Raw genomic sequence first — 12,789 nt, 5'->3', positions numbered from 1 at the left:
AAGTAGGCACCCAAGAGAACTGAAAACATCACGGCCACACCAACACTTGTACAGGACTGTTCACAGCATCATTATTCATAATAGCCCTAAAGTGAAAACTCTAACGCCCATCAAACGATGAATGGATAAAGAAAATGTGGTATATTGGGGCCTTGGCTAACTCAGTCAGAGAAGCATGCGACTCTTGATCTTGGGTTGCAAGTTCAAGCCCTACACTGGGTGGAAAAATTATGTAAATAAATAAAAACAAAAAAAAAAGAGAAACTGTGTTATAGATGCACAATGGAATGTTTTTCACCCATAAACTGATGCATGCTACAACATGGAGGAGTGAATGGGGAATGATTGCTATAAAGCACAGGGGTTTTTTTGGCGGGGGTGCGGGGGGCGTTAGGCAATGATAAAAACGTTCTGGAATTAGGCAGTTGTAAAAATTGCACGACTATGAATATACTAAACCCCACAGAATTGTATACTTTACAAGGTTGGATTTAATGGTATGTAAACTGTATCTCAATAAAGTTGCTATTTAAAAAATGGAGGGAGAAACTAACAGAAACGTTTGCAGTAAAAGCTGAGGATAGGGCAAGAATAGATTGGATAACACTAAAGACAGAGATAAGCTGAGCATAGACAAGAGCGTATGCTTAAATTCCAGAGTCACTGGGGAGCCAGGAAAGGTTTCTAAATAGTGAGGGACACGCTCAGAACTGTCGCTTGAGGACGATTAACTTGAAGCAGCAGAGAGGATGCTCTCTATGCCCCTTGCTATCTTCATGTGGGAAAAGTCTCACGCACACATACACCTCACATCACTTGGAGCTTCACAAGTAGAAATACTAAGCAAAACATGTTTCTCTGACAATTATCAAGCAGTGGAGTCATGCTTAAAATCACATTTAAGATTGGTGCATATTTAAGCACCACACAGCGTTAATGCCTTGTGTTTCGCAGGGACACTTCAAAGAATAAGAAAAGACCAAAGTCAACAAAACACAGATGTCAAAATTATAAAAATATTCAACGATCAGTGCGTCAAGCTGCTCAGTAAATGCTAGCTGACTCAAAACCACTAGTAAGAACAGCAAAATAAGTGACTTGGTTGAATCTTGTTGGTTACTATACCAATCCAATCAATTGCTGTTTGCGGAAAATATCTTGTAAGGTTCCAAGTATAAAATTCCTTAACCAGGTTTCAATCTGTTGTGAGGGCTCCATCGGAGACGGGAAGTCAGCTGAGTCATTGCCACACAACATACTACTGCAAATTCAAAATGCTCTCCCCTAGTTACAAGAGTAGAAAGGCTAGGATTTCTGCTTCAGAGCCAACTCACACACCCAGAGTATGCAAATCGTTTTTAAAATAAGACCACCTTCATAAGACATTTAAACTATATTTACTTCCATGGTTTTTTGTGGGGTTTTTTTTTTTTTTTTTTGAAGAGAGAAACTAGGCCTCTGTCAAATGTTACTTTCTCTCTTTGAATCTTAAAATCTCCCTTTTTGTTGAGACTATTCAGCTCCCTGATACCCTCCCTGTAACACACTGTCTCTTACTCTTTGGGGAGCCATGACCTTTTGAAATCTGACAAATGCTAAGGTCCATTTTTTTTTAAAGCACACATTCAATTTTTCAAACTACCTCATGCCATCTGTATCCCTGTGTGGAATCCAGGATGAGAATCTCGGTTCTGGTGGCATCCTTTTTCAGGAAGCAGATCACGAGCCCAGGCCCTATGTTTCATTTTCTTACCAAGGTTATCACCGGTCATAGTTGAAAACAAGCAACTTTTATGTCTAACAGTTAGGGAGCTACCTTCAGAATGACCCTTCAAGAAAGCTACAATCGTTACAAGCGATCAGTTTAAGCATGAAGACCTGTAATTATCGTAACCTCAACTATTTAAAATGGTATCTCAGTTTAAACTAATTGTCAGCATATCCGAAAACGAAAAGAAACACTGAGTTAACATAAAGGTAAAAGTACAGGGTCAACTTTCAGTTAATCTGTTGAAAAACAGTGGGGGAAGGAGCCTGATGTGACCTAGTGACAACACATCACCTATGTACTATTCCTGCCAAAAAGGTTTAACTGAATCTAATCTTACAGGAACCATCAGAAAAATCCAAACTGAAGCCTGCAAAAAAGGGGAAGGAGAGGATAAAGAAGTGCTCCTGACATAAGGAAATTACAGACAACTAAAAGCAACCCTGGATTAAGGAATTTAGAGAGGGAAACCAACATATTTATAAAGACATTACTGGGGCTCCTGGGGGGCTAAGTCAGTTGAGTGTCTGATTTTAGCTCAGGTCATGTCACGGTTTGTGAGTTCAAGCCCCACGTCGGGCCCTGTGCTGACAGCTCAGAGTCTGGAGCCTGCCTCGGATTCTGTGTCTCCCTCTCTCTCTATAACCCTCCCCCGCTGGTGCGTGCTCGTATGCGTGCTCTCTCGTCTCTTTCTCGCTCTCTCTCAAAGATAAATAAGCGTTAAACAAAAAAAAAAGACCTTAGTGGGATGACTGGGAAAATGTGAATATGGACGGAATGGCATTGCAACAAAGTTAAACTTACCCGTGCATGACAATGCGATGGTTATGCAGAATGCCCTGGTTCTTAGGAGGTACACATTGTCTTACTTAGGCGTGAACTGGCATGATAAAACACTATGGCGAAAGATTAATAATGGGTAAACCTAGGAAGAGATACAGGTGTTCACTGCACTATTCTTGCTATTTTGCTGAAGATTAGAATTACCTTTTAAAAATTTTAAATGGGAGGTCATCTTCTCGACTTTGAGCGAGAGACCTATCAAAAGACAGCCTGAAGAGAATACATACAGCACATTCTATTTTAGCCTCTCCAATCATGGGCAGTACTTTTGAAGTCAGAAAAGAGAACTGTAAGGGATTTTAATTATTACTTGCAGACTTACTTCAGATGCCAAAAGCACAAGAGGTTACAGAGTAGTACTCAGACTTTTTAATGACGTTCATATTTAAATTTTCCACAGAGGGTTGTTACGCATTTTTAAACTAAGCTTACGGTTTGATTCATTTATTCTATCAATTGATTTACCGCATAGCTGCCAAATTAAACTAGAAAGAAACCTACCATTATGAATTTGCTGGCCTCCAAACCATATCACAGGAAGGCAACAGAAAAGCGTAACAAAAATCAGAAGGCTTTTTTTTTTTTTTTTTTTTTTGCAGCTAAAGGCTGATGAATTACAAGAGAAGGGTCCACCTCATCTAGGGAGACCTGCTATCCTGGTTCATTCCTGCCGTCCCTAGTCTTTTTTTATGGAGCACCTGTCCCAGGCAAAAGTGCCTCGGACAACAATGTCCCAGTTTAGATGCTATTTTATATGGCATCGCAGCATCTTTAACAAATTTTCTTAAATGATGGCATTCAATAGCTGGTTTGGGGGGGGGGAAATCAGCTAACATGAAACATGTAACTTTTACTTTAGATGATATACCCTACATTATAACAAATTAACTAGAATGAGCACAAAATACATTGAGATAATTGTTTTTACATTTCCCGAAAGGAGAAACCAAAGTTATCATTTTTTTACTGTGCAATATAAAATAAAATATTGCTCAGCTGCAAGAACTCGTTAGAACTGAGAGGCCTGTTGGAATTCCAGATCTGTCACTTGAGAGAATACAACCTTGACTGCGTTACTAGATCTGTCTCAACCATAGCTTTCTCATCTGTAAAACAGGGGTCATGCGGCACCTGGGTGGCTTAGTCGGTTAAGTGTTTGACTCGTGATTTCGGCTCAGGTCATGATCTTACGGTTTGTGGGTTCGAGCCCCATGTAGGGCTCTATGCTGTTTCCACAGAACCTGCTTGAGATTTTGTGTCTCCCTCTCTCCCTGCCCCTCTCCCACAAAATAAATAAATAAACATTTAAAAAAAAAAAAAAAAAAAGAAGGGCTCAGAATACTGGCTGGTCTCTCTGATGTCATGGTCTAGCGCTAAATACCCAATGATTCTATGGCTATGGCCTGCAAAAGATTTTTTAAAATTAGATCAGTTGCATTCGAAAATTTTTTTTTATAACTCAAAAATGTAAGTTACTATCTTCTCTCACCAAATTCCTATTTCTGTTCTGACCTCTATTCTGTTCAGAGGCTGAGTCAATCTCCCATTCATCCAACACGGAGACCCCGGTATGTCTAGGCCCCTCTCACAACTAAACCCAGGTTAGTTACTTGCCAAATCCCAGACTGCGCTTCCTCAGTATCTCCCACTCTCACGCCTTTTCTACCACCGCTGTAATCCGGGCCTCCCACACCTCCAGCCCACATCACAAATTACCATTATTCTAGCGTATCACACTACCCTCCCCAAGAGCGTATGATAGCTCCACACTACTGAAAGATCTATGCCCAAAGTCCTCAACCTAATACTGCATCCGTCCCTGCTCTTGTATGCCAATCCAACCAAACTACCCACTGTTATTTCAAAATTCCCTGTACTTCCTGGATTTTGTGCCTTCAGTTCTGTTGTTCTCACACTGCCCTTTTCTCTGCCTTTCAAAAGTGATTCTATCCTTTAAAGTTCTGTTCCAATGTGACCACCCCCATCTAGATGTTACAGTTTCCTCTTTTCAATGCCCATGATACTGACATAAAGTGACAATTTAAAATTCTTTTAATGTTTATTTAGTTTTGAGAGACAGAGCGTGAGCAGGGGAGGGGCAGAGAGAGAGGGAGACACAGAATCCAAAGCAGGCTTCAGGCTCCGAGCCGTCGGCACAGCCCGACGCAGGGCTCAAACCCACGAACCATGAGCTCATGACCTAAGCTGAAGCTGGGCATTTAACCGAATGAGCCACCCAGGTGCCACAGAAAGGGACCATTTTAATGGCCAACTGTGAAAGGACTATAGTTTACTCCGGGTAAGTAAACGAAATTTCTGTCTTGTGCTGATTCTAACTCTCGCTCGCTACCTGGCACGCTGTCTTGAGGATCTACCACTTGGCAGAGGGAACGAAGAACGGCAATACGACGTTGACATTCAGAGACTGGAGGGTTCAAAACAGGGGTACACACAGTAACATTTGGACTTCCACAGTACTAAAACACGTTAAAATTAACTTAACATTAAAAATTTGCATGTTTGGTTATCTTTGGGGAACATGAAGATCTAGAATAGTGGTTCTCAGCTGTGGGGGTGATTTTGCCCCCCAGAGAACATTTAGCAACGAAGACGTTTCTGAATGTCACGCCTGGATGGGGGTACTACAGGCAGATTGCTGCTGAACACCCCACAATGCACAGGGCAGACCTCACAATAATAAACTATCTGGTCCAAAACATCAACAGAGCCCAGACTAAGAAGCTCTGGTCTGGAAGTATTATATGTACCTGTGTCTCTGCCTCCTCAGAGAGATTTTTGAATTTTTCAAGGCAAAGAACCATGTCTCTAGTAACAGATGATACGACATGATCTAAAGCCTGACAGCTCTTCAATTACTAAGTGGTGTGGCCTCCTTTGTCTCAGAGCAGGAATATTCCTGTAAAACAGGACCACTGGCACCCACCTCACACAGTGACCCAGGGATGAGAGGAGTCCACGTAAAGTCTTGAGAAGAGTGTGCCAGGCAGAGTACGCATTCAGTACATTAAGCTACTTCTTTCTCTTCTCCTCCCAGGTGCCTAGCCTTGCGTTTGGAACACAGAAGATGCTGAAGACATGTTTGCTAAAGGAATACAGGATAATGCCTGGATTTCCTAGGGAGAGCACAAATGCCTCCAGACAGACACACTCTCCTTATATGGGAAAAAGGAAGCACAGAGATGGAGTTGACAGAAAGCATTTGCCCGCCTAATCGCACCTCTCCCCCCTCGGAACACTTTTAACCTTTAAGCAACACTACCCCCTCACGGTCCTTAGTACACGCTGCCTTGTAACCTCCTTGATACTCGTCCTTCCTTTCCCATCTTCAAGTATGGCAGGAGATGGTGGCCTGACCTCTACATCATCTGTCTTGTATTAGTTACTTGTGCACATATTACAGTCTTCCTACCGGATTGAACAAGTTCTCTGTTGCCAAGTGTCACATTGGACTCCTTTCTATACAACCCAAGGGGCCTAACACACCTTAGCAACTGGCTGGCCCGAACCCCTTGTTTTATAGATTACACAGAGAGGCTAAGTGACTTGCCAAGAGTCAAGGTCATATTGCAAGTGGCAGAGCCGGGATTCAAACTCTGATACATAGCTCATACAGAGACTCTAAGTTCTATCCAACTAGAATAGCGTATGAAAATCACACCCACAGTAGAGGCAATTTTTAATTAAGCCCCAGAAAACCTCCATAGAAATTATACTGATAGAGTTACCGGACAAAGCAAAAAAGGAAGGAGAAAGAGACTCCAATCTCCCTTCTGCTGCTGAAAATTCAACCTGTTTTCTTTCACGGTTTCATATCTTAACATTTTTTTTTAAAGGTTTTGACAACAAAACTTATTAAATGTCCGAAGGACAGATATTTAGTCAGAGATGTCAGGCTTAATTTCCTTTAACCAGTCCCCATAATTATAACAGAAGATCTCTTATTTAGTAAGCCAATGACGCCCACCCTCACCAACTGAAAAGATTTTTTAATGATCACCTTAACAGACTAATTATCTACAAAACTCAAAAGACCAGCAATTTGGAACGAGTTTACGTGGTGAAAAATATTCACATGATTTGAATTCCGTGTTATTAACCTCACCATAACGTAAACCTAAAACTTACAGTTGTCAAGGACAAACTCCATTAAGACCTGAGACAGGAGAAATTTTACTTTACTCTGGCCAAGTGAAAAAGAAAGGTGCTCACTGATAAGGTTAATCTAGAAGTTTCTCTGAGTCTCTCAATAGGATTCAAAAGAAAATGGCAAATAAAAAAAAAAAAAAGACTGAGGAAATGGATGTGAAAAGGAGTTAAATACAGTGCAATGCTCTGATGCTTTAAGCGATTATGGCTCAATAAAGCTAAACATTTCCATAAAGGCAACGTTTAAAAAAACAAAAAATCCCCTTGTGGTGATGATTTAAGTTACCAGTGCAACAGCACTCAGGCCCAATAGAAATGATAACCACGCATTGGGAACAAATTTTTAATTATTCCACCAGCTGATAAAAAGAGCACACACCGAACACAGACACAAACCTAGTTTCAAAAGAAAACAAAACGCAGTTTATGCTTGTTCAAGTTCAAGGGCAAAACTGTTTCCAGTGCAACAGAATCCGCCTGACTACAATGTGTTGGACGAAAAAAAAAAATGCGAACATAGTATCTTCTTATAAAGGCAACAATTTGAGTTACAAAGTAATAACGGGGAAGCCAAAACAGTTTGACAGCCCGCCATAAGGGCCGCCTCAATCATGAGTCACACAATGCCTGCAACCATTTACAATAGTAATTAATGCACAAGTCCCCTAATTAAATTCTAAAAGGGTGAGAATGCTTTAACTAAGTTTACAAGAATTGCTTTTCGCTGTTTTTTTTTCTCTCCCAAAGAAAAGAACACACGCGTAATTACGCATCTCCCCGCAATCCCTCCATCCAGTATTCCCTCCGGCCTCTTCTCCCGTCTGCCTATTCCCTGCGTGCGAAAGAAAATGACACGGGGGAACTTCTAAACCCAGAAAGGGCGAACCAGAGTGCAAATACACGATTAATGGGGCGACAGACGGAAGCTCGCCCATCTTACCTGCTAAGATTCCTTTCTACGTCTTTGGTAGCTTTAGCTTCCAATTCTCTGCAAGAGAAAAGAAAAGGGGGAGGGGGGAAGAGGGGGGGAAGAGAGAGAGAGAGAGGGAGAGAGAGATGCGCGTGAAAACGGAGCTGCTGCGGCAGAGGCTCGCGCCGGGGCGGATGGGGGAGGGGAGGGGAGCCCGGGGGTGCTCACAAAGCTGCGGGGCTGCAGCCCGGACTGCGGGCGGGCTGCGCGGGCGAGCCGCAGCCCCCGGCCCGGCCCCAGCTGCGTGGCGCGGCCCCTCGGGCCTCCCGCCCGGCCTCCGCAGCGGCGCCCTCGCGCCCCCCCCCCCCCCGTCGAGGCCCGAGGTCTCGGGGACGCCCGCCGCCGCCGCCGCCCGCGGTCGCGGGCCCTGCGGCAGCGCCCCAGGCTCCTCCCGCCCGAAGGGAGGCCCCCGCCCTGCTCACCTCATGTGTGTAAAGTGCACGAGCAAGTGGGGCGCGGCGAGTGAGGCTCGCGAGCCTCAAGCCCTCCGCAGCGCCGCGGGGAGAGGCCCGAGCCGCTGCACCAGCGCCATTTTCTACACCGACCCGCTGCCGCCGCCGCCGCCACCGCCGCCGCCGCAGGCCCCAGACCGGAAGTGAATGCCCCGCTCGGCAACCCCTTCCGGGGGCGCCGCGGCCGCCGGCCTCAAGATGGAGGTCCTAGCAACTAACCCCGCTGACGGGACGGGCCCTTGGCAACCGCCCGGGCGCGGCTCGCGGCCCGCGGCCCGCGGCCCGGACCTCCCTGAGGGAGTTCACTGCCTCCTAGGCGCCCCGCACAGAGGCTGGGGAGCCCGCCGAGCCCCGGGCCCAGCCTCTTTCGCCGCTGCCGGCTGCGATCCGACTGGAGTCCCGCCCCTCCTCCTCCTCCTTCTTTGCTGCGACACAAGTTTCCTTCCCTGCCGCCCGGCCCCTCCCCCACCGAAACACACCAAAAAAAAAAAAAAAAAAAAAAAAATCCTAAATCGCAAATTCTACCCCTGCCGCAGCAAGATGACCCCGCGCGGCTTTTGAAATCCGCCACTTGTAATTATTTTTGACCTTGGGCCAGTAATTTAACCTCTGTGCTCCTCTGCTTCCTCCTCAGGTAAAGAATGCATACCTGAGGTGGGCTAGGAGGTTTAAAAGCGATTTTTATCCACCGAGTTTTGCAGACCGTTTGACTCAGCAATTCCACGGGCACGGATTTCTGTTCCGAAAATAATCCTGGATATCTACAAATATTTTCACCGTCAAGATGTTAAGTGCAGGCATGGACGATGGTGAAAAACCGTGAACGGCCAAAATGTCCAACACTCTAAGGTGGCTTTAAAAACTGAGCTATTGCAAAAATGATGGGGAGGAAGGACGACGGCGAGGGGAAAGTGGTTACAATAGAATTAGTGAAGAAGCGGGTTCCAAACTCACTCACACCGCAGGAAGCATGTAAATACAATACGCTCCATTCGTGCAGTAAAGTGAAAATATATACCCAAGTGTCGATGGGAGATTGCTGCTTACCTACAGGTAGATACAGCAAAGTACCTACACGTAGATACAATAAAATACATGTATGGGGCGCCTGGGTGGCGCAGTCGGTTAAGCGTCCGACTTCAGCCAGGTCACGATCTCGCGGTCCGTGAGTTCGAGCCCCGCGTCAGGCTCTGGGCTGATGGCTCGGAGCCTGGAGCCTGTTTCCGATTCTGTGTCTCCCTCTCTCTGCCCCTCCCCCGTTCATGCTCTGTCTCTCTCTGTCCCAAAAATAAATAAAAAAATGTTGAAAAAAAAAATACATGTATGTGTTCGTGTGTGTATGTGTATTTTCTTTCCATCCCCTCAAAGCGCTTTTCTTCCCCCTAATCAAAAACGATTCCTCCTCTCTGTGCTTAAAATCCACTCCTTCGCAGAAACCTCACTCTAAGGAGCATCCCGTTTCCCTCTTTCTAAACTAGGTCTTTCTTCGCACTGCCTTTAAAACATGCCCCAATCTCTCCCATTAAAAAGAAACCAAACCTCCCTTGACTGCCTGCCCAGTTCCTCTCCTCTCTGAGGCAGATGTGTAATAAGTTAATGAATGAATGCATGCATGCACAAAAAGTCCTAAAACATAAGCGCCAAAACGTTAGCTGATGATATTCTGAGGATTTTAAATTTCTTCTCTTAACGTATACGGCTTTTTTGTTTTGTTTCATTTTTATACAACGAGCATGTTAAACACACACAATTTTAAAAATCAGGTTTACAAAATGTAAAAGTAGAGGCCATCAAATAAACCCTAAGTGATTTCCCCCTGCCATTAAGTCCATACAAACGCATATTTGGTTTGGTTTTCTTTTATGGTCCTTTCTACTTAAAGTGTTAAAAAATTATATTACATCATTTCTTTAGGAGTTAAAAAATATGAACATGTATTTATAGCACAGTATGTTTTCATACCAGGTTTATGAATAATTTTCCATAACAGCATAACGCAATGAAGACAACAATATTTATTGACATTTACACAGCTGATTTTTTAAAAAAATCCTTTGTAGTCCTCCCCCAAATTGCTCTTATGCATGTCACAATTGACCTTGAAACTGCCAAACTCAATGTGACATTTCTCGCCCGGTCTTGACTTAGGTCTTAGCTGTATTTCCACAACTGGCCACTCCTACTGAGTCTCTTCTACCTGCTGTCTTGGCAACCCATTCTCCCAAATTTCTTTTTACCTCTCGGCAATTCCTTTTTTTGTACCCTCTGCCAGCATCTCCTGCTTTATACCAAATAAATGTCGGGATCCCCAAGGCTCTGTTCCAAACCTCCTTCTCTCTCACTCTTTCTCCCTCTCTCTCTCTCTCTCTCTCTCTGTCTGTCTCCACTTTCTCCTTGGGATGGGCGATCTCATTGACTCTCTTATACTTAAATACTGTTCAAATGCAGACTTTCAAATTCATGTATTTAGCCCATTTCTCACCTGTATACACCAGAATGCCAAAACGACAGATCACCCATGCAACAAATATTTATTGAGCACCTACTGTGTGCTAGATACCGTGTTAGGGCCTGGTTCCCTGCCATTTGTGAGGAACTGCTTTGGTGGATGAAGTCTAATGGGACAGATTTCTTTTTTTTTTTTTTTAAGCAAACTATAAAGTATATAATTACAAATGATGACAAACACACAGAAGGAAACGAAGGTGTTCCAAGAAAGTGTAAAACGAAGGAACGTAACATAGATTATGTGGTCAAAGAAGGTTTCTTTGAAAATGTGAAGCTTCACCAGAGAGCTGAAAGCTGAGGAGAGGCAAACCAGGACCCAGGGAACAGCAGAGGAAAGGTCTCAGGCTGGAGGTTTATACTTGTGAGTCCTTGTTGTGGATGAAAATAGGTTCTGTATTGCATTTGCCTTTAAATCCACTGGAGCCACCATTTTTATTCTACTTTGCATAATCAATTCAGAACAAAACCAGAAACGAGGTCTGGTATGCAGTAATGGGTTTCATTACCACTGCTCATTTCAGTAAGCAAATGCCATTCCTACAACAAGCATACTTTCTAATTAAATGAATATTAGAATATTTTGTGTGGCGTATTGTTGAACTTTACAGTTTGAGAATTTGTACAGAACATGAAACACCTTTCCAACAATAACTTTTTTTTAACGAAAAAGCTTGGGAAAAACACGTAACTGTGTCAGGAAACTTCTCGCTTCTTCTTGCTGAGCATAATATGAAACAGAATCTGTACCAATTTAAAAACTTTTTGAAGATTTTATGTTTAAGTAATCTCTACCCCCAATGTGGGGCTCGAACTCACCACCCTGAGATTAAGGATTGCATGCTCTACCAACTGAAACAGCCAGGTGCTCCTGAATTTAAATTTAAATAAGACCTTTTCTTCATTTGTCTTTGTTCCTCGGGTTCTTGTTTCTTTGGTTTCTGAGGTTACCAGAACATATATGTTCTTCAACCCTTTCTTCTTCTCACTGGGAAGAGTGAATGACTAGCCTGACTTGGGAAACTACGTACTTGAAAGAAAATGATTTTTTTTTCCTCCCAAGCCTTTTTTTTTTTTAACCAAATGTCATCCTGATATATCTATATATGTATTTTTTAGGCAAAGCTGACTCAAAACATTTAAGAAAAATTTTTTAGTGTTTTCATTATTTGTTTTTGAGACAGAGACAGACAGAGCGTGAGCAGGGGAAGGGTGGAGAGAGAGGGAGACACAGAATCTGAAGCAGGTTTCAGGCTCTGAGCTGTCAGCACAGAGCCCGACATTGGGCTCAAACTTACAAACACAACGTGAGTTCCAACATCGACGCAACCCTTAACTGACTGAGCCACCCAGGGGCCCCAAAACGTTTTGAAATTTAGAAAATTTTCCACAATAATGTATAGATGGAACTTAAAGGCATGAACATGAAGAAGATTTCCCAGGGAGAGTGTATTTATTTTATTTAACTAAAATTTATTTGGTGCTTAATACGTGCCAGTCATGCATTGGTCTGAGTGCTTGACAAATATTAACTAAACACTCATGGTTTTCCTCGCACACCCCCACGAGGTAAGAAAGTGCTCCCCGTTTTACAGATGAGGATAATTAACTTGTCCAAAGTCACAATAATTGTAGTAGTAAAACCAAGCAATTTGGCTCCTGAGCCCAGGTCACTAACCACTACATTGTAGTCTCGTTTATCTCAACCATTTTAGACTCTACAGGCCCTTTTGGTAACAAATATTTTGTAACACCACCCTTTACTCTCCCCAAATGATAACCATAGATAATATAACCTACCTAGCACATCATTTCAAAAGAGGTATGCAATGACTGATTCAAAGGAAAAATAAGAGAAAGGTACGCATCATAAAATAAACTATCTTTCCCTGGGTAAGGGCTTGGGAATAGTGTCCACTGGAAACCTCAGGAAAGTAGGCAGAAGCTGGCCACTGCAGGTCGAATCCCTATGACAAATGCAGGCTGACCCAGCAGTGTCCCACCGATGACGCACACACCGAGAACGGTAGTGATGTTGGAGACAAATTTTTATCCGGAATACAGCACAACTCTCAGTCAGGTTC

The 12,789-nt window shown here is 43.5% G+C and overlaps 1 protein-coding gene across 9 annotated transcripts in view; it reads right to left on the bottom strand.

The window, feature by feature from the left end:
* The window catches only part of TNRC6A (trinucleotide repeat containing adaptor 6A), a 98,512-nt gene extending 89,915 nt beyond the window's left edge, over positions 1-8,597 (bottom strand). For 7 of the 9 annotated variants that reach the window (XR_007459514.1, XM_049638450.1, XM_049638442.1 and 4 more), the window contains exons 1-2: positions 8,171-8,597; positions 7,719-7,766 (exon numbers count right to left, since the gene is read on the bottom strand). Coding sequence is in view for 8 of the 9 variants with exons in the window: in XM_049638450.1 (XP_049494407.1) it covers positions 7,719-7,766; positions 8,171-8,175 (53 nt within the window). In the remaining variant the exon portion in view is untranslated. Of the gene's footprint in view, positions 1-2,572; positions 2,694-7,718; positions 7,767-8,170 lie in introns of all 9 variants that reach the window. The other 2 variants (XM_049638444.1, XM_049638445.1) reach the window with 2 other exon arrangements.
* Between the last annotated feature and the right edge of the window lie 4,192 nt (positions 8,598-12,789).

This window comes from Panthera uncia, chromosome E3, assembly GCF_023721935.1.
Source record: "Panthera uncia isolate 11264 chromosome E3, Puncia_PCG_1.0, whole genome shotgun sequence".
Taxonomy (NCBI): Eukaryota; Metazoa; Chordata; class Mammalia; order Carnivora; family Felidae; genus Panthera; species Panthera uncia.
The sequence above is the reverse complement of the archived record's forward strand: the minus strand, read 5'-3'. Positions and strand labels throughout refer to the sequence as shown.